Here is a 22,878-nt window from a genome sequence, read left to right on the forward strand (position 1 = left end):
TGACAGGGGCAGCGCCCAAACCCCCCGATTGCCCTGCGGCTCTGTGTGTGACAGGGGGCAGGGCCACAACCTCCCTATCTGCCCTGCTCTTTTGTGACAGGGGAAGGTACCCCAACCCCTTGATCAGCCCTGCTCTGTGCCTGATAGAGGGGAGCTCCCCAACCCCCTGATCGCCCTGCAGCTGTGTGTGTGACAGGGGGCGGCACCCCAACTCCCCAATCGGCCCTGCTCTGAGCTAGACCAGGGGCTGCACCTAGGGATTGGGCCTGCCCTCTGCCACCTGGGAGCAGGCCTAAGCCAGCAGGTTGTTATCTCCTGAGGGGTCCAAGACTGCGAGAGGGCACAGGCCGGGCTGCGTGACCCCCCCTCCCCCCGAGTGCACAAATTTTTGTGCACTGGGCCTCTAGTAGTATTATATTACTATTATAATTTTGGTGTTTATACACTTTCTTAAAATGTTTTCTGAATAAAACTGGACTTGGGATATTAATGAATTTCTGTAACATTAGAGTGACCATAGAGGCAATAAATATTTTTCTCATAATCTTCCAGGCTAATGGTCACTTTCTTATTTGATATTATATCCACATTCTTAGGAACAAGAGTGAGGTGGAAATGGTGATGAGTAAAATTTTAGTTTTCAGTTTCGGTTTCCTTATTTTTACAACAGGAAAAAATAGAAACTGTTATACTTATGAAGGAAATGGCAGCATTATTTTCATGGTAGGTATAAATCTGTGCCTTTAATTCATTAGCTGTTGGGAGAAAAGTACCTTCGAAGGGACAAAGAAAAGAGCCCTACATTTGTCTGTCAAAATCTGATGCTTTATTATCTTTTCTCTTCTTGAATTCTAGAAAAAGAGAACTGACCATTCTCTACCTACTTTCTTTTCTGCTATCATGGGAGAAGGTTAATAAGGGAGAGGAAAAAAAAAAAACTATGGGAGAATTAAATCACATTAAACAGGATGGTTGGGCCATAGTGCATCCTGTCTGGAGAACTGCTCATATAATGCTCAGGCCAGTGTTTGAGATCAAAGACTGTATCTGCTTATATGTGAAGGTCTGAGGTCGGAAATGTAGAAATAACAATACATTACCAGAAAGAGAGAGAAAAAAAAGCATATGTATATGTGACAAATAGCAGATTAGTGCCCTGTCCAGAAGGTGTCAGATAGGTTTGCACCAGTGCTATGTGCCCACCTTCCTGACTCTACATGCTTTAATCCTAACCACTTCCACCAAAACCTTTAGAAGATGACCATTGGACACTGAAGCCTTTAGACTGCCTGGAATTAGCTAGTACCTGGGAGCTTTACTGCTCCTACCTCATGGCAACCTGTACCAAAGGTTCTTTAATATGGGAATACAAAAGCTCAGTCCCTTTGTCTTAAAGCAAGACAATCTGAGGGGATACTTCATACTCTACCATGATCTGGTTGAGTCTGGGACTTCAACTGAAATTGTACTCTTCCTTCTTCTTACCTGCTTTACTCTTTCCATACTGGTTGGTCTGTCATAAGACATTTTCATAAAACATTCAAATCCTTAGTTTAAGTTCTGTTTCTGGAAGAACCTGATCTGAGAAAAGAGACCACCATAGCCCCTTAGCTTTTAAGTAACGGCTAACGTCACACTACATTTCACACTAATATGCACATAACTTATAAAGAAGTGTCCACCAACCTGTCAACAAATGAATGGTGAAGAAGGAAAATGGGATCGTTGGCAGATGACGGGACCAGAGACATCGTTCCATTCATATAGATGTGCAAGGCATTGTGCATAGTGCTTTGAGAGGTATTTGATATCCCAGTAACTGGACTAGCAAATCCTGTTGGTAAAAAGAAAATTGGGGGGGGGAAGTTAGTTTGCCTTAATGATTGAAAAGTGATTATTTCATTTGTTTTATGATTAGAAGTGAAAGCTTAATTCAAAGTCATAAAATAATAATAAAATTCATGCTGTATTGGGATTCTTTGCATTCTGAATACCCAGTGAGTATTTATTTAATAAATCTTCCTGGAATTGACTGGTATTAATCTGGGTACAAAGAACTGTTAATCAGATGAAATAGGTAGAGCCAAATTGTGGTCCTTCCGCTTATTATTCCTCCTTTAGATACTGAAAAGTAGCAAGACCTTATTAATAATAATCAGCATAGTGATTTTCACTTCAGTCTGTAACAATACTTAGAGCACATCATTTTAGCCTGTTATTTGTCCTTTTGCATACCAGTTCTGGCTACTTTAAATTTTGTTTTCTGGTTTCAGAGAAAATATAACATTTGTGACCTCCCACATCACTATGCATTGTCAACAGTCAGGGGGCATCAGGTCAGAATGTCTTTGCTTTGAAAAATACTCATTTCAAAGTTCATCAGAATGCGATTAAATTGTTCCATTCATTGCATCAGGAATACTAATAGTGGGAATAATCATATTAATAAGAGCTATTATTTTCTGAATGTTAATTGGGCTAAATGCATTTTTGTGATATATGTCCTCCAATCTACAGCAACCCTATCAATTATAAATTATTATCCCCACTGTAAATAAGAGAAAACTGAAGCTCAGAGAAGAGCTGAGTTTCCCAAGGCTACAGATGTAGTGGTAGAGTTGGGATTTTAACTTATTTCAGTTAAGCTTCAACATTAGAGGTCTTGGTATTTTATATCCTTTCTCACCCACTCACTGGGAAAAGGTCGAGTAAGATATTTTTTGAGTCCATTCAGACAAAACATAAAACATAAAACATAAGCAGAACTCAAGTCAGAAGGAAGTTAAATTCTACACTGGAACCCAGTTGAGGGAATATGGCCAAGGGCGTATTATTGAATTTCAGAATTTAGAAAAATCAAGCAAGCAGAAGCAATATGATGATGATGGAGGATAGACACAGTAAAGGCACCACAATTTGGACAGGGGAGTTCTAACTACATTTCATGCAATTAGAATTATTTTGTAACCTACCTCTTCATTTTTAAAGGTATAGCTCTTGACTTTTGCATTTAATGCTTTGTGGCCCACAGTATTTCTGCCCTTCAGCTGGTGACTTATTATCCCCTCCTTTTGAGCTTTTTGAATTCATTCTTAGAGATCATACTAAGCCCTGGCCCCTCAGGAAACTTACTAGTAGCCTAAGGATAATTACTTCCATCTGAATTTGCTTGTCTATGACAATTTTTATGATTGACACTCACTATGTTCAGAAATTTTTCTAAGAGTTTGACATGATTGATTTATATAACCTTCAGAATGATCCTTCATTATCTCCATTATATAGACTTTAAAAAGGGGTTTAGAGAGGTCAAGTAACTTGTCTAAGATTACAAAACAAATAAAAAGCGTGAACAAATAAAAAGCGTGAAGGTTGGAACACAAGCCTGTTTTATTCTAGAGCAGCGATTCTCAACCTGTGGGTCGCGACCCCTTTGGCGGTCAAACGACTCTTTCAAAGGGGTCGCCAAAGACCATCCTGCATATCAGATATTTACATTATGATTCATAACAGTAGCAATGAAAATAATTTTATGGTTGGGTCACAACATGAGGAACTGTATTTAAAGGGACAGAAGGTTGAGAACCACTGTTCTAGAGCTTAAGCTCTTAAGTGCATGGTTACTGCGTTTACTATGTAGCAATAAATCACATATCATGGAGGGCAAAGTTCCATAGAACAATGGTCTTCAAGCTTTTATTCTTGGGTAGCACCAAATGAAAATTTAAAACTACATTTTATATATGCTCTCATGTAATTTTAAGTGGATTCCAAATTGTTTTAATCATAATTATAAATAGTTTTGGAGGCCAAAATTTCAAGGATATTACAAAAAGTGTAAATTTAAAACTAAGAACTTAATAATCACTTTTAGAAAATGTATCTTATTATCCATTGTTCATATTAAAATAACTTTATTATACTCTGAAATTTTGGAGAGGGGGTCCTTTTTTCATGTAATTTCATGTTTTACTTTATTTTCCCACAGAATTATGCATAAATGTTATGTTACTCTTGAAATATTTTTTTAAAAAAACTATTACATCATGCCTGCTGGAGTGACTCAGTATTTGAGCATTGAGCTATGAACCAGGAAGTTACAGTTTGATTCCTGGTCAGAGCACATATCTGGGTTGTGGGCTTGATCCCCAGTGTGAGGCATTCAGGAGGCAGCTAATCAATGGTTCTCTCTCATCATTGATATTTCTCTCTCTGCCTCTCCCTTCCTCTCTGAAATCAATATATATATACTAGAGGCCCGGTGCACAAAAATGTGTGCACTGGCGGGGGGGGGGGGGGTGGTGTCCCTCAGCCCCACTTGTGCCCTCTCACAGTCTGGGACCCCTTGGGAGATAATGACCTGCTGGCTTAGGCCTGCTCCTGGGTGGCAGAGGGCAGGCCTAATCTCTAGGTGCAGCCCCTGGTCGGGCTCAGAGCAGAGCCGATCAGGGGGTTGGGGCGCTGCCCACTGTCACGCACAGAGCAGGGCCCATCAGGGGGGTTGGGGCTCCGTACCCTGTCACACACAGAGTAGAGCCGATCAGGGGCTTGGGGCGCTTCCCCCTGTCACCCACAGAGCAGGACCAATCAGGAGGTTGGGGCACTCCCCCTGTCACACTCAGGGCAGGGCCAATGGGGAGGTTGTGGCTCCACCCCGTCACACACAGAGCAGGGTCGATCAGGGGGTTGGGGAGCTCCCCCCTATCAGGCACAGAGCAGGGCTGATCAGGTGGTTGGGCACCTTCCCCTGTCACGAACAGAGCAGGGCAGATAGGGAGGTTGTGGCCCCGTCCTCTGTCCCACACAGAGCCGCAGGGCGATCAGGGGGTTTGGGCGCTGCCCCCTGTCACACTGCTCCAAGGGCCAGGAGACCTCGCTGCTCCACTGCTCCTGGTGCTGGGAGGCCTCGCGGCTCCGTTTGACACAGGGGCAGTGAGGACTTGCTGCTCTGCTGATCCCGGTGCTGGGAGGCCTTGCTGCTCTGCTGATCCTGGTGCCAGGAGGCCTCATGGCTCCGCTGATCCCAGTGCCGGGAGGCCTCACGGCTCCGCTGATCCCGGTGCTGGGAGGCCTCGCTGCTCCGCTGATCCCGGTGTTGGGAGGCATATTACCCTTTTACTTTATAGGATAGAGGCCTGGTGCATGGGTGGGGGCCGGCTGGTTGACTCTGAAGGGTGTCCTGGATCAGAGTGGGGGGTCCCACTTGGGTGCCTGGCCAGCCTGGATGAGGGAATGATGGCTGTTTGCAGCTGGTCACACCCCCTTCAGGGTGGGGGTCCCCACTGTTTTCAGGCTGGCAGGTGACTGAAGCTCCCAACCTCTCCTTTTTTTCTTTTTTCTTTTTTTTCATTCTGGGATTTATTTACCTTCTATGCCTGTCACTGGAACTGAGAGCTGGCTTTAGCTCTGAGGCTTGGCTCCAGCTCTGAGACCTCAGCTGCTGAAAGCAGGTATCTGGTTTGTTTGGCTTCTATAATTGAAACACTGTTGCAACTCCAGCTCAGCTGGCTGGCTGAAATCATGGGGATTGTTTAGCTTCTATAATTGCAACATAGTTGCTTAGAGTGCAAGCTCAGAGCCCAGCAGTGGCAGGCAGGGAACCTTGGCTTCCTCCTTCACTGGTGCAAGCAAGCCTCCTGTTTGCTTCAGCTGTCTGGCTGCCGGCCGCCATCTTGGTTGGCAGGTAATTTGCATATTGCCCTGATTAGCCAATGGGAGGCGTGTTGGAGGTACGGTTAATTACCATGTTTGTCTATTATTAGATAGGATATATATATTTTAAAGAGCCTTGTATATCTTTGTATTTATTTTTTTAAAGGGGAGAATGATGATTTTTGTCTTTTATTTTTTTATTTTAATTTTTAAAAAATATATTTTATTGATTTTTTAAAGAGAGGAAGGGAGAGGGATAGAGAGTTAGAAACATCGATGAGAGAGAAACATTGATCAGTTGCCTCCTGCACACTCCCTACTGGGGATGTGCCCACAACCAAGGTACATGCCCTTGACCGGAATCGAACCTGGGACCCTTGAGTCCGCGGGCTGACGCTCTATCCACTGAGCCAAACCGGTTAGGGCTATCTTTGTATTTAAAAGAAAACAAAATATTAAATACTTATTAGTCCTTACATAATCTATAGAGATTGGGAAGGAAAGATACATTTCTCCCCATAAAGTCTATAAGGGTCCTTCACTCTAGTATTTAAGTGACAAAATAGAGAAAATGTCATGGATGGGAATAATATAAAAATGTGAATAAACTATTTTCTCTTTTACTTCTTTACACAATTTATTTTTTGGATGATAAATCATCTTGGGGAACTAAGAAATGTCTACACCAAATCAGTAGCTTCTCTTGCTGAGATTTTATTCTCTTTTTGAAGAGCAAGTCGAAGAGGAAATTTTTGGCATCGTGTGTAGTAATAATTCGCATGGCAAGCTTTTCAAATATCTCTACTGTATGTGATCTCATTTGAATCCCAGGACCACTTGTGATATAAATATTATTATTTTCCCAATTTTGCAGATGAGAAAACTTAAGTTTATCAAAGTTAAATAACACATCTAAATTCAAGCTAGTAATAGAGGAAATCAAGGAATTGGATTTGAAATCTCATGGATTTCAAAAACTGTGGGTTTTTTTGTACACTAGAGTTGGGTTGTGTCTGTACCAACTTGCTGACATACCTTAGGAACCTCTTTTCCTATGTACTATGAAGTGAATTTATTGACTTGCTATTTTCACCCATTAACAGCGAGGTGCAGAATGTTTTATTGCCTCGCTCTTGTCCAAGGATTCCCCGTGGATAGAAAATCTAATAAGCCAGCAGGGACCTTGTTAGCAGTCACAGATACCAAAATGGCTCAAACCTCTTTGTGAAGGATGGTGACATGTGTTATGCCTTCAAATCTGCATGCTACACTCCTATGAGAAATTTATAAACACAGTTTCAGGTTGATGATAACAATAGAAAACTTCAACTTGTCAATCCATCTCTTTCTCTTTCATTTCTTTCCCAATAGTGCTCTGAGAGTGTTTGAGTTCATTCCTTTGTCTTTTAATATAAATGCCTATCTCTGATCCCTGGAGATTCAGATTTAATTGGTATAGAGTGGGTCTCAGGCACCTGGAGTTTTCAAAACACCCCATGTGATTTTAATGTGCAACTAGGGTTTAAATTCACCAACTTAGGCTAAATTGCTCTCCCTCCTCTAAACTTGAATACACACTTTAAAAACTTTATTGAATACTAGTATACTAGTGGCCGGTGCACGGATTCGTGCACATTGAAAGGAAATTAATAGAAGAAATATTTTAATATTGCTATTTGCTCTTTCTCTATAATGGAAGTGTCAACCAAATTCATGAATGACAATGACAGATAGAAACACATGCACGCGATTGGCACCAGCAAGAGCTTTATATGTATCGTGCATGTGAGAGTCAATGTTTATTTTTAAATTGCCAGTGTGCGTCATATGTACCAGCCAGTCAGACAGATGTGCAGTGGGTCACTTAGTCTTTTATATATAGAGATTATTTATCTGAATATATTATTTCCTTCACTTGAAATTTTTTCCTTTTATGTTCTGATAGTCCAAAAATGCTTCTGCCTTTAAAATTCCACATCACGCACTTCTGCCTTGAAATATGTTCATACTGATAACTGTTCCAAAGAAGACTCTTGAAAATGATGTTTAAAAATTGAGGAACTACTAAGTACCAGGTGCTGGATGGATATTTTCACACATCATCTTATGTTATTCAGTATGCTCCTTTCTAGGAAGCTGGATTTTAAATGTTGCACTTCATCTTGCCTATTGGGAATGTAAAAAAGTACATAGTTAAATCTTCAGAACACAGTACATTTAATTTATTTGAGTTAATTTTATTTTAAGTCCATCTCTAACCAATTATAACATTTCATGGAGTTCCAGAGACTTAATTGCAGAACAGAAACCAAAAATAAGATACAAAAATGTACATTAATGTGTCTGAAGATTGAAGAGAAGTGACTGTTAGACCCACTGGCTACATTCCCCCTAATATACTCTCCTAATGTGCAACTTAATTCAGAATCTAAGTGCATAGCCTCACAAGGTTACACACAATCCTTTTAGGAGGTTGAATTTGATGGCTGAGTACTTTTAAAAGGTTTGTAATTTAAATTCCTTGCAACAGAAATATAATATTATAGATCAAAAAAATTTTGGATCTAAGCTAGTCCTTAGGTATAATGGAAGCATTAATTTTCAATCCAATTCAAGCTTTATAAAATAAAGTGGCAGCTCTACAGCCATAAATGTAATTAATTAGCATTTATGTTTGTTAGAAAATACTTTTAATTTGACTCAGGAAATTCTTTCAATTGTGGAAACAGAGCAATGAAGTAAATGTAGTGGTTGATGATTCTTTCCTACCATATAATAATGTGTTAGATGATAGTTAAGATCTCAAAAGCACCACAAATTCTGGGGTCATCAAAAGTATGGTCCTAAAGCCAGAAAATCACCTGTAAATTTGTTAGAAATGCAAATATACTGACCCTACTAGAAAATTATGGATCAAAATGTCAGTAGGAAATCTTCAAGGTGATTCTAATATGCACTAAGTTGGAGAACTGCTCTAATTATCTTCAGTGTTTGCACAAAGACAACGGTTGAGTCCATCAGAATTAGTCAGTCTTCTCCATAAATGCAATAAAGGAGAGCAACAGAACTACTTCATGTGTTATCACCTTAAATTGTTTATTATTTTAAACACCAGATTAATTTCTCCTCTAGGTAGCCTCCATGTTTGTGTGTGTGCATTATGTATGTGTGTGCATGTCTAAGCTTTTTCTTTACATACATATTATAAATGCACAGTTATATGTATAATTACATCATCCAGTGATTTTTTTTAAATATTCATAGATCTTATTCTCAGTTTATAAACATACCTATAGAATGATCTTACACATCAAGAATAATGGTCCATTTTCTTCATTTAAAATGTATCTGAAATTTGTTTTAAGTTAAGATTTTATAATGGATTTCCATATTCTAAGATTAGGTTTCTGTGTTTGGAAAGACTTGGGAATATTGAAATACACAGCAGTCATTTAGTACACTTTGTACAGAATGAAACAAGCAAAGATCTTTATAGTTATACTAAAGGCCCTGTGCATGGAATTCGTGCATGGGTAGGGTCACTAGGCTTGGCCAGCGATCAGGGCCCATCTGTGGGGCAACTGGCGGGGCATTTGGGGGTCCCGCCTGCCTCCACCGCCGCCGCTGGTCACCTCCCTCTGCAGGGCGATCGGGGGCGGGGGGGGGGGGGCTGCTGGAACCTGCTTTGACTGGCCTGGGGCCTGTGGGCTGGGGGCAGCTCCTGCATTGAGCATCTGCCCCCTGGTGGTCGGTGAGCGACCAGTCATTCCACCAGTCGTTCTGCTGTTTGGTTGATTTGCATATTAGGCTTTTATTATATAGGATGTATTATTTTAGTCATATTCTCTTCCTGCTCTTTACTTATGATTGAATTGCTAGTACTTGGTATATCTTTGGTGTATTTCATTAGGTGTGATAAAACATTAATAATATATTAATGCTATTTTTTGAAGCAAAGGTAGGATAATTAACCATTCTAGTCTCTGTTTGGTTTTAGCACTGAAAGTCCTATGTCCTAGGTAGGCCAGTTTCATAAGCATGCAACTGAGTGTGCCCTACCCAGACTGCCCATACTTGATTTAATGATCTGCTATTGCTATCTTGAAATTCTTAATAATTTTCTAACAAGGTGCACAATGTTTTCATTTCACACTAGTACCTACAAATTATATACCTTGTCCTGGTCTTCAGAAAGCCCATATGAGTCCCAGGCAAACAGATGGTTAAGTACCTTTTCTAAGGTTCTATGTAACAACCCTTCATTGGTTTGATTTGATAGGCCATTTCTATAATATACAAATCAATTAAATCATTTAAATGTACCCTATCTCATTTATATCTTTGCTTTTAATTAGGCAAGATCATTTAATGATATCAATATGCAAGTCATAGATTCCATATCAATAATTTTTCATAATGAATATTATAGCATATTTGCATTACATGTTATAGATCACAAAACACTTTCAGGCACATTTTCTCATTAGACATTCCCAGTAGTGTACTAGCAAGAGATTAATAACTAAATCTCAGAGGAAAAATGGGGGGGGCGGTATATGGAGAATATTTTGATTGGTAGCACCTGTCAATTTTCATGGTGTAGATAGTCCATGATTGTTAACTTCAAAGTACCAACTTAACGTCATTGAGTAAAGAGTTGGGAAAAGATGTTCCCAGTTCTCACAGCAGATGTATCAGCTCCAGCACACTATTGTATGTTCCTCACATAGGGAGATAGAGTAAGTATGAGCATGCTTATACTGCAGATGAAGAGACTGACTTGGGTGATCTAGATGACATATTAAAGGTCACATGTCTTCTGAATGGCTAATACCAAAGCTATATCTTCAGTCTTCTCATTTCAAATCCAGTGTTTTTCTCATTAGACTACTTTGTTTTTATCTTTCATTTCTATAAATTTGCATATAGGGATTATTGCTATGAATGTATAATAAGAGCATACGTAGTCCATGGATAAAAAATTAGTGTTAGGTAAAGTTAGTTGCAGGAAAACATAATAAAGATTTTATTTGTATTAAAATAAGGATAATTATTTGTAAGACATTTTGATTAAAATCACTTGAAAATACTGAATTTTTCACAGATGGGTTTTCATTTATCAATCTTCAGTTTCAAATAGTGTCTTCCTTATGATTCACAATTTAATTATAAATGAAGTATGACTCATACATTTTCTATGTTACTACTTAATTACCATATGGCAACAAATTACTGCTATTACTGTACTTTCAACTTCTGGGTGGTAGGCATTAGGGCTAAGTGTTCCCTTATGTTCTTATGAAACTTAGTTCTCATAGTAACTCTATAAAGATGACAATATTCTTTTCTATTTTTTACTAGTTTCAACCGTACCCTTGTTTTCCTTTTTTTTTTTCTGAAAAAACTGAGGCTTCTGATCCAGAACAGTTTTTCTGTAATATACTTGATCAGGGTAGAGAAAGCCCTATCGTGGTGGCTCCCACTCTTCCTCTTCCTTTGATGAGTACTTTAAAGTTTGTTACTGTTTTTTATTGATTTTTTACAAAGGGAGAGGGAGGGAGGGAGGGAGGGAGGGAGGGAGGGAGGGAGGAGAGAGAGAGAGAGAGAGAGAGAGAGAGAGAGAGAGAGAGAGAAAGACATTGATGGGCTGCTTCCTGCACACCCCCTACTGGGGATTGAGCCTGTGAACCCGGCATGTGCCCTGACTGGGAATCGAACCAGCGACCTTTCATTGCATGGGACGATGCTCAACCAGCTGAGCCACAGAGTCCAGGGCTGGATGAGTACTGTAGAAGCTTCCTATTACAGGACTTCAGATGGCATACAATTAGCCGGATCAATCATATTCCTGCCACAAAACATAGAGAAGGCTAGAATCCTTTGGTAGAGCCACCAGTGTATAAGGCCAGATGTTCATCTCCATAAAACCAACTTTTGTTTCTGTCAAATTTCATTTCCTCACTGAATTTCAAAAATCTGTAGAAGGCTATAATTTTATCTCAGAGGTTCCTTTAAAAAAGCAATTCTAAGTAGAAAGTACTATCATTTTGTTACATTTTGTCTATCAGTTCAATTTAGGACTAATGCTTTTCTGAAACAATTCTCCCCCTCCCCCCGCCCCCTCACTGGAGGTCTCAAACACTAGTCTACTCCATTTAAAATTTGTTTTCTATATGGAGCTAGAAAATTAGTGCAGCAGCATGCAAGAGTGACTTTATTATTTAATGAAATTTTCCTATTACAGAGACTGTTCTAAGTACAATCTTTTTAACAACACATGAGGTAGATATTGTTTTTATCTTCACTTTGTTAATGAAGGACTCTAAGTAAAGACAAGTTAAACTTACCAAAAGTCATCTGGCTAGTAAGAGGTGGTATGAGGATTTTATCCCCGGTAGTCTGACTCTTAACCTTGACTCTCTGCTTCCTTTAAAATTAGGACACTGTATTTGGAAGACTTGGGGACATGACCTCCCCTGTTGATGATCCAGTTTTGCAGCCTATTAGCTGTATGACATTGTCAAGTTATTAAGACTATTTTGGCCGAAACCAGTTTGGCTCGGTGGATAGAGCGTCAGCCTGCGGACTGAGAGGTCCTGGGTTCGATTCCGGTCAAGGGCATGTACCTGGGTTGCGGACACATCCCCGGTGGGGGATGTGCAAGAGGCAGCTGATCGATGTTTCTCTCTCATCGATGTTTCTAACTCTCTCTATCTCTCTCCCTTCCTCTCTGTGAAAAATCAATAAAATATATTTTTTAAAAAAAAAAAAAGACTATTTTGTTAGGGTATTAGAAAGCATTTGTAACTTCCCCCCTTTTCTTTTTAGCACTTTCCCTGATCTGCTGCAACACATCCTTGAGGATCTGACAGTGAACACTTGGGTAGGTCCCCCTATTTAATAACATTTTTACTTCCCTCTTTTTAATCATTTATTAAATTATTAAATTATAACCCTTTAGATTACAATTACTTATTCATGGTTCAGTTCTTAATTAGACTGTACGTTCCAAAAGAGAGGGACCTGCATCATATGCATAGGTATTCCTAGTGTTTTGCAAAGTGCAAAGCATTTACACTGTAGATGCTTTATAAATGTTTGCTGAGTAAACAAACATGGGATATTTATTTGTCTTTCTAAAACATGGAACTCCAGTGGCTAACACAACTTTAAAATCAGTTAAGCTAAAATGTTTTGAAACGTGTCCATAACATTCCAAGGTTTGTGACTAAGATGGATAATGTCTGAAGCTGGCTCATGTTTTTATTCAATAGGCCATTCTCTCAATATCCTCCTGATGGGATACTTGACTGTATATAGAGAAAGGCCTAAGCAGCTTGTAGGAAAGATATCTGTGATGTTGCTCAGCATGGAGGAGATGATAGGAGAATTTTCAATCAAACAAAGCATGCTAATAAAAACAATTATTCACCACTATTTATGAAATGCACTTTGGGAGATGCCAATGGGAAAGAAGAATATATACTGGCTAATAAAAACAGAATTCCATGGCCTTTTTCTACTTGGTGAAAAATTGGATAAGTGAAAAAATATTGAATCAGTAGAAAGAAGGGAAAATAAAAGCAATGTCCAGTGAGAGAAAAATAAGTTATCTTTTTTTCAACCAAGAATTGGGGCTAGAATGTAAATGAGGTATCCGAGCCCCAAACTAAAACCCTTATCAATTACTGGATCCTGGAGGGGAAAATACTGAAATTTTCAAACAGAAAGATCCAACACATTCATTCAATATGTTCATGAAACCCATTTCCTCAAACTCCCGGATGCACAGCTAACTGCATGTTGAGGTGTGGTCCTGTGAATGTATTGTGGCTGGTGGAATGTGGGCAGAAGGGAGGTATCACTTGCAGATTTGACCCATATATTCCTTCTGTAGGAGCCTGTAAACACCCTGTTCCCTTGTCTCCCAAGAAGACGTAGAAGATCTATCAGAGACCTGGGGGATAGTAGAGTCAGTGAAGTGTCCATGTGAAAGACCACTCACCAATATTAATATCTAAACTGAACATGTGTGAATAAGAAATTGAATGATTTTTATTAGGTTAGGCCACGAAGATTTGGTGGTTTATTACAGCTCCTATGTCTTAGTCAGTTTGGACTACCAAAGCAAAGTAGCATAACTAGGTGACTTATAAACAGCAGACATTTATTTCTCAGAATTCTGGAGGCTGATGGTCTGAGAGTAGGAGCCAGGATGGTCAAGTTCAGGTGAGGGTCCTCTTTCAACTTGTAAGGTGCTGACTTTTGGATCATAGTGACTTCTTACATGGTGGACAGCTGACCTCTGTGGTACTACTATAATGGCACCCATTCTATTCATGACAGTGGCATCCTCATGACCTCATATAATCCTAATAAAATTGCAAAGGTCCACCTGCCAATACCATCACATTGGGGCATAGGATTTCAACATAAGAATTTGAAGGGGACACAAATATTATATTAAGTTCCTAACATTCTGGCATGTTACTCTAATATATTCCAATTCCCTAAGTCAGTGATGGCGAACCTTTTGAGCTCTGTCAGCATTTTGAAAAACCCTAACTTAACTCTGGTGCCATGTCACATATAGAAATTTTTTGATATTTGCAACCATAGTAAAACAAAGACTTATATTTTTGATATTTATTTTATATATTTAAATGCCATTTAACAAAGAAAAATCAACCAAAGAAATGAGTTCGCGTGTCACCTCTGACACATGTGTCATAGGTTCGCCATCACTGCCCTAAGTTATATAATAAATGTTTACAAGATTAATAACTTGGAATGTCTGGAGTAAAAGAATATGTTGACACTTCATTTACCATGATATATTTAAAGTTTTTGTATTTGACACTTACTAAATAGACTGCTGGGTAAGAGTTCTTGACTTTAATTGCACCTATTTCAAACACTAGGAAAGAGGATTGTGTAAGAAACTGCCATTTTTCCATAATATTACTAATTCTTCTTCTTTTTCCCAATAATGAATATCTTAAATGTAGTAGGGTACATGGCTGGCTGGAGATTACGTTTTCCAGTTTGCCTTTATAGCTAAGTGTGGCCATGCCTATTTGGCTATAGAGATAAAACAGAATTGATAACAGACACTTCTCACTTATGCTTTTAAATAGGAATGAGCATGCACTCCTCTCCCCACATTCTGCTCTTCCTGCTAACTAAGATGAAGATATTAGAACGAAGGTCTAGAGCTAGCTGGGAGTTGAGGATGGTAGAATTGCACTACCAGTCCTGGATTATTTACCTCTGTGTTGTTTCATGAGAGCAAAATGAACATCTTATCTTTTTAAAATTATTTGGGTTTTCTTTCTTCCACTATTTTCAAGTGAATCTTAATTAATAGAAGAAGAACTAGACTAATTCAGCAATAACCTATGAAACTAATGGCCCATGGAATCTCAGAAGGAATACACAGAACTGCCGTTGTGTTTGGTGGTTATATAAATGAAGCTGCTTATCTTGATCAGTTGCCATGTTGCAAGCATTTTTGCCTATGAAACTTATCCTTTTTATTAATACTCTCTCTTCTACTCATTTATGCACTAAAGTTATAATCCCAAATTCACAAGCTTTCAAAGATTCTATTGGGAAGCCACCTACTGTGAGGTTACTATCACAATATTCTGAATTTACTACAGGAGGAAAAAGAAAAATCAACATAGTTTAAGTTAAAATTATTGGTAAAAGAACAAAATTCTAATACCTTGAATAAATTCTAACAAAGATATTCTTCATTAAATATAACAGAGGCTCTCCACATTTAACAAACATTGTATTTGATACTCACATAAACACTCAGACACAGATAGAGAATTATCTCCATTTTATAGATAAAAAAAGATGTGTTATGTGAAGGTGAATGACTTACTCAGGGAGGGTCTCATGTCTTGAATTCAAATGATCTCTTCCAAGGATGGTAGCATATTGATCACATTTCTAAATGTTAGATTCCAGCTCTGGCACTTATGAGCTATGTTGCTATAAAGAGATGACTTTGCCTTTTTGACATATTTTTTAATCTATATAATGGGGATAATAAATAGAACTTACCACTTAGGATGTGTTTTATAAAAGGTGTGTAAACTGTATACTAAACTGCCTAACATTTAGTAACCTCTTAATAAATGTTAGCTGTTTTTTTAGGTTTCAGTTTTTATGGGGATAGATTTATACTGCAGTAAAAATGCAAAACCCTAGGGAGTACTAGTTATGTTTTATGATAAATTTATTCTCTAGATCACAATACAATAAAATTTGGATGGTGTTCCTAAAGTTGTAAAATGCAGTAACCTTAATGAATTTTAAGAACTGGATGGGTTTTATTTTCAGAAAAGTGGCATCTCACCATATACTTAGCATTGGAGATAAGCTTCTAGCTCACATGTTTTTCCTTGGGTCTAACTATAGCTCTGCTATAAATCCCTACTGAAGTCTATATTTAAATAAATGAATAATCACTTTGATCTGCCTAAACAAAATAGTAAAAATGAAAAGGATAATTATTCATAGTTTCTGGAATGTAATTGATTGGACTAAAAAAGATGGAGACTAGAGGTAATCCTTTGTATTTGTAGATATAAATATTTTCATTTTAGGCCAGATTTTCCCAAGTAAGTTTCTGGAAATTTATAAAACCAAAGATTTTTAAAGAGTGTTTGGGGAAATCAAAGACACAAGGTGATGGTTGGTGGGTGGGTTTTATGGTCAATTTAGTTGGAAATATTTGGGGTTACACCAACCACTATATTGTAGAACTTCACAGATCCCTTATACTGTGTTTTGAAGCTCTAAAAAGGTATGCACCATCTATTACAGGGGTCCTCAAACTACGGCCCGCGGGCCACATGCAAATACAAATATTGTATTTGTTCCCATTTTGTTTTTTTACTTCAAAATAAGATATGTGCAGTGTGCATAGGAATTTGTTCATAGTTTTTTTTTAAAACTATAGTCCGGCCCTCCAACGGTCTGAGGGACAGTGAACTGGCCCGCTGTTTAAAAAGTTTGAGGACCCCTTATCTATTATTTCCAAAATACCTTAGCCTACTGATCAACTTTTCTGAATCAATAAATGCCAATGCATAAAAGTATTGCCAATTGCTTGACCAAAGGAAGTTTCTTAGTATGGTGGCCTCTTATTTCACCCATTTAAAAGTAAATTTCAAATATTCACCTAAAAAGTTTTGTCTGTATTCTTGTTGAGTAATTTTTTAATTAAGCTTTTAATTTTGAGATAACTCTAGATTCACAGGCAAGTATAAGAAATAATAGAGATCTCATTGCCCTTTATTTCATCCCCCCAATAGTAGTAACACATTGAAAAACTATAATACAGTATGACAGCCAGGATTGAAAAAGTCAAGATGTAAAATACTTGGTATCAAGCTAGCCTTGCAGTTTTTGAATATGCCCCCACTTTGATCATGATGAAGAATTCTTTCTATATCTGCTAAATTCTATTTGTTAATATTTTGTTAAGGATTTTTACATCTACTTACATGAGGGTAGTTAGTGTGTGGTTTTCTTTCTTTTCTATTTTTTGAATGATATTTTTTGTTATCTTTAAATTATTGATTTCTAGTTTGATACTATTATGGTAGGAAAACACAAGCTATGGTTTCAATTATTTTATTTTGTTGAGGTTTGTTTTATGGTGTAGAATATGATTTACCATAATATGTGGGGTTTTCTTTGTTTGTTTGTTGTTTTTTAGGATGCTCAAAAAAGTTTATTCTTTTGTTGTTGTGTAAAATCCTATCTAATAAAAGACAAAAAGGGTAATTAACCGTACCTCTACTACGCTTCCCATTGGCTAATCAGGGCGATATGCAAATTAACTGCCAACAAAGATGGCGGCCGGCAGCCACGCAGCTGAAGCGAGCAGGAGGCTTGCTTGCTCCAGTGATGGAGGAAGCCAAGGTTCCCGGCCTGCTGCGGCCCGGCTCTGAGCCCAAAAGCAACAATGTTTCAATTATAGAAGCTAAACAAACCCCAGATTCTTGCTTTCAGCCTGCGAGGCCTCAGAGCTGGGAGTGCCAGTGATGGCAACAATGTTTCAATTATAGAAGGTAAATAAATCCCAGAATAAAAAAGAAAGAAAGAAAGAAAAGGTGAGGCTGGGAGCTTCAGTCACCCACCAGCCTGAAAATGGCCCTCAGCCCCTCACCCAGACTGGCCAGGCACCCCAGTGGGGACCCCCACCCTAGAGGGGGTGTGCCCAGCCTGAAAACAGCCATCAGCCCCTCATCCAGGCTGGCCAGGCACCCCAGTGGGGACCCCCACCCTGAAGGGGGTGTGACCAGCTGCAAACAGCTATCAGCCCCTCACCCAGGCTGGCCAGGCACCAAAGTGGGACCCCTACCCTGATCCGGGACACCCTTCAGGGCAAACCAGCCGGCCCCCACCTGTGCACCAGGCCTCTATCCTATATAGTAAAAGGGTAATATGCAAACTGACCCTAATAGCAGAAAGACTGGGAATGACTGGTCACTATGACACACACTGACCACCAAGGGGCAGACGCTCAATGCAGGAGCTGCCCTCTGGTGTTCAGTGCGCTCTCACAGGGGGAGCTCTGCTCAGCCACAAGCCAGGCTGATGGCTGCCAGTACAGCAGTGGTGGTGGGAGCCTCTCCTGCCTCCTCAGCAGCGCTAAGGATGTCCGACTGCAGCTTAGGTCTGCTCCCCGCTGGCAAGTGGGTATCCCCCGAGGGCTGCCGGGCTGCCAGAGGAATGTCTGATTGGGATCTTAGGCCCAATCCGCTGGGGAGCAGGCCTAAGCCAGCAGGTGGTCATCCCCCAAGGGGTCCCAGACTGCGAGAGGGCACAGGCCGGGCTGAGGGACCCCCACCCCGAGTGCACAAATGTTTGCGCACCAAGCCTCTAGTATTCTATAAATATCAGTTAAATACTTTTGGTATATGGTGTTGTTGAGTTCTTCAATATCCTTGTAGATTATCTATCAAGTCCTATTAATTATTGAGAGAGGGGTATTAAAGTCTCCAAGTATAATTGTGGATTTTTCTATTTTTTCTTTCAGTTCCATTAGCTTTTGCTTCATATATATGGAGCTCCAAAATAATATGTACATACATATTTAGGATTGCAGTGTCTTCTTAGTGGAATGCTTCATTTATCATTATGTAATGTCCTGCCCTGTCATCTCAGTAATATCATCTATTGATTGTCTTTTTTCACTGAAGTATGAGATTTTATTGCTCCTTATTCCAATTTTATATCTGTGTGAGGCTGGATTTTCATCAAGTTCTTGAACCAAATACCATATTGTAAAATATCGAGTATAGAAGCATTCAAAGAATCCAGATGTCTTCTTTTTTCAAAAATATAAGGCAATGCCATATCAATTACTATTTTTTGAAATATATTTTATGTTACTTTTACTAACATGTAATGATTAATTTTTGTCATTTTAATAAATCAATAAATAGTATTTTCAAATTTTCAATTTAAGTTTTTAAAAATGATGAGTAACTATAAGTATAGCCCACATAAGCAAAACTTTGTTTGAGTTATCCACATATTATAAGAGTTCTAAATAGATATTGAAACCAAAATATTTTAGAAAATATTTTAGATTATTCGCTGTAGAATATTACAAAGCAGTTCTATAAAGATACGGGATATAGTTAATTTATATTTGGTATCCTGAATCTCTTATATGTGCTAAATGAATAAATCCATAAAAATAGAATTTTGGTTTTTCTCTTAGTGTTTATTGCTAATGAGTGGTTACATCTTTTTCCAAGATTTGTCCCAAAGAAGTAAGATCTCTATATGTACAGTGCCAAATTCTATACTTAGAAGAGGTGCATTATTATTTTGCTCCTTAAAAATGTTCTAAGGTTGTAAGTCGAATTATTAGAAAAATGAGATTATGCTTCAACAAACAGTCATTTCCACAACAGTGAATTCAAATGATGAAAAAGTAAATGAAAGCTATTATGAATAAATCCATGCTAAATTATAAGGAAAGTTGAGAAGACAATTGTAGATTACAGAAAAGATAGGAGTAAGGAAAAGGGAGAGATTTCTTGTGTAGATAGTAGGAGCTAGGTATGTATACATCTTCACAATAGCCTCAACATGTAATTTTTAAAATGAGGGAGGAGAAAAAAATAATAAATAAAAATAAATAAAATGAGGGAGGAGGTGCTCATCATGTTAGAATTGAGACTTAAATATAATACTTTATGCTTTCACAATCAGTCTTTCAATGCACTTTATTTTTTTTAAATATATATCTTTATTGATTTCAGAGAGGAAAGGATAGGGGGATAGAGAAACATCTATATATATAAAAGGTAAGCGACCAAACGACTGATCAACCAAATGGTCAACCACTTGCTATGATGCACACTGACCACCAGGGGGCAGATGCTCAACACAGGAGCTGCTCCCTGGTGATCAGTGCACTCCCACAGCCAACCTCCTGTGGCTGGCCAACCTCCCACCATCCCTCCCCCAGACCTGCCAACCTCCCACAGCCCCGATCACCTGGATTGCTGGCCAGGCCAAGGGACCCCACCCGTGCACGATTTTGTGCACTGGGCCTCTAGTCAATGATAAGAAAGAATCATTGATTGGCTGCCTCCTGCATGCTCCCTACTTGGGATTGAACCTACAAACCAGGGATGTGCCCTGACCAGGAATCGAACCATGACCTCCTGGTTCATGGGTTGATACTCAACCATTGACCCAAGCTGGCCAGGCTTTTCAATGCACTTTAAAGGGCCCTTTTCCAGTGTGAGAATGTTCTGTGTTTCTCTCTCCCATGTAGCTTCCTGGAATAGAGTTTGCCAGTAGCTAATACCAACACCTTTTTATCCATTTTGCCTTTTTGAATTTTTATTCAAATACTACATGTCCATTATAAAGTTGTATGGTTCTAATGAAAACTGTGGTTTTCTGCTGCAGTTTTTAGTTCTCCAAAATTCTAGATGACTTTCTTTTCTAAAATTAATTTATTGGGGTAACATTAGTTAATAAAATAATATAGGTATCAAGTGTGTAATTCTGTGATACAACACCTGTATATTGCATTGTATTCTAACAGCTAGCACCTTTTAATTCATAGCAAAAGTGACACATGCCTTAAATAAATTACTTTACTTTCTTTCTCAATATTCACATTGGTAAGAACAATTTGCATGCCTATACTACTAGTAGAATATGGAAGAAATATATGAAAATTGAAACTCTAATTTTTTTTTACAGAGATTGCTCAGGTTATGTCATTATCATACTTGCTGCTAAAAGTTTACTGAGTATCAAGCAATAATATCCCCGAACTTCAAATTATCCTGTTTTAGAGTTGTTGTTTCTCTTTCTGAAAAAAAAAAAAAAATAAAATAAAACTGAGTTTCTACCACCTAGATATAAAATCAGTGTCTTTGAGTCTAAAAAACCTGTCTCTGCAAAAATTAAAATGCCCCTTAATGTTCACACAGTCACAGTTTCTAGCAGGCTATCACTGCATGCTGACTAGAGTTTCTGACAACCAGATAAAATAAATATAGTCTGGTCTTGCCACCCTTCTGCTTTGGGAAACAAGGCATTGATTGAAATTTTAACAGGCATTTGTGTCTATAGAAATTATTATTCACTTTTTGTGAATCTAGTACACAAGTATTAACTCTTTCCTGAGAGTAACTTCTGCCCTCGATATATCAAGCCCTTCATTCACATCAAAAAAATTTTCTCCATCATGTAGCAGCCCCTATTTTATGTGAGACTTTAAAAAAAGTTAATGTAATCTCCTGATTAAGGAATCATATTCAAAGTAAATCCACTTGGAAAGTGAAAAACAGGACACTTGCTTGAATTTCCTAAATATTATAGGGCAGGTCCTATTTGCCTTAAGTAGTAAAGAGAATAAAGAGAAAAGAGATTATCCTTTGAGTCAAATAAATTGAGTCATCTCATTCAAGGGTAAAGAGACAGATTGTCACTAAATTCATTGGAATAACTACTTCACTGAAGATGGTGTTTTAGTTTAATCAGTGAATATTAAACTGTGATACTGTTGTAAGGATTAAATAATATAATGTGAGAAATTAGAATGTATAGTACATAAAGGCTATTATTGTAGTTAATATGATCAGAATTACTGTCTGATTAGAATACCAACAAGATTGGCAAGGTGGTAATTCTGGGGAGTTAAGTAATCCCGGCTTGGAAAGGTTTTTCTGGTCCGGATGAATTATCTGTCAACCACCCCCACCCCTCCCACCTCTCTTCTGAGTCAGTGTACACCAATCTATAGCAAGCTACTCAGCTTTTTCATTCCCCCCGAATAGAATAGGTACAGATATGTAGGAAAGGACTTGAGTATTCCCATCACTAGAATGTCACACTCTACTTAAATAATCTTCTTGGCATTCTGGTTTACATAATCAGTTTCAACTGAATTTATTTTTGAGTCATTGTGATCGCTTCTGGATGTCCAAAGCAAGTCCATCTCTCAGGCAGGGAGTCTGAAAAATAGGCCATCCTTTGAGACTTATTGTGACTTGCCACTAGTATATCTTCAGATATACACACTGTTACCTTAAAACTTCATTCAAAATTTCAAATCTATAATCTTTCATTAAAGTTCAGAGCTGATTTACCACTTTCTAGATGATTCCTCAAGAAATCCTAGCAAGTGAAGAGTTAAGATATTTCCAAGTGACATACTTGACAGTCACAATAAATTAGAAAAGGCTGCAGGAAAGAAAAGTTTCTATAAAATCATAATAGCAGGTGTTTAGAAGATATGAAGACAAACTCATTTTTGTTTTTTTAATGGGGTATGACTTAAGAGGAGAAAACAAGGACAAATTATTAGAAATCAATGGCAAACATTTCAGAATCATTCTTAATACGTTGCTCACCTTTCTACCTCATAATCAGTCACCAAAAGCTTCTAGTATTCTATACTATAGTGTACAAGAGTTTCTATATCCTAACCAACTCATCTTCATCCTTATCTTAAAATAAGCCCTCACCACCTATTGTCCCCCATTTCATCTTTCTTCATTCTGCTAAGGCCACTAGCTTCATATATTTCTGAAGTATAGGTAGAATCGTATCAATTTACTGCTTAAAACCTCTCACAACTTCAATTGTTTGTAGCAATGTTTCACAAGACAAGGTATTTAGAGATATTCTTAAAGATATGAACCTTATATCATGATGTTTAAA

At 38.3% G+C, this 22,878-nt stretch overlaps 1 protein-coding gene across 1 annotated transcript in view; it reads right to left on the reverse strand.

Moving 5' to 3' along the window:
• TYR (tyrosinase) overlaps positions 1 to 22,878 on the reverse strand; it is a 69,606-nt gene that overhangs the window by 34,998 nt on the left and 11,730 nt on the right. Inside the window, exon 3 of the mRNA XM_036321458.1 lies at positions 1,687 to 1,834. Coding sequence (XP_036177351.1) covers positions 1,687 to 1,834 — 148 coding nt within the window. The remainder of the gene's footprint in view (positions 1 to 1,686; positions 1,835 to 22,878) is intronic.

Source organism: Myotis myotis, unplaced genomic scaffold, assembly GCF_014108235.1.
Source record: "Myotis myotis isolate mMyoMyo1 unplaced genomic scaffold, mMyoMyo1.p scaffold_m19_p_10, whole genome shotgun sequence".
Lineage (NCBI taxonomy): Eukaryota > Metazoa > Chordata > Mammalia > Chiroptera > Vespertilionidae > Myotis > Myotis myotis.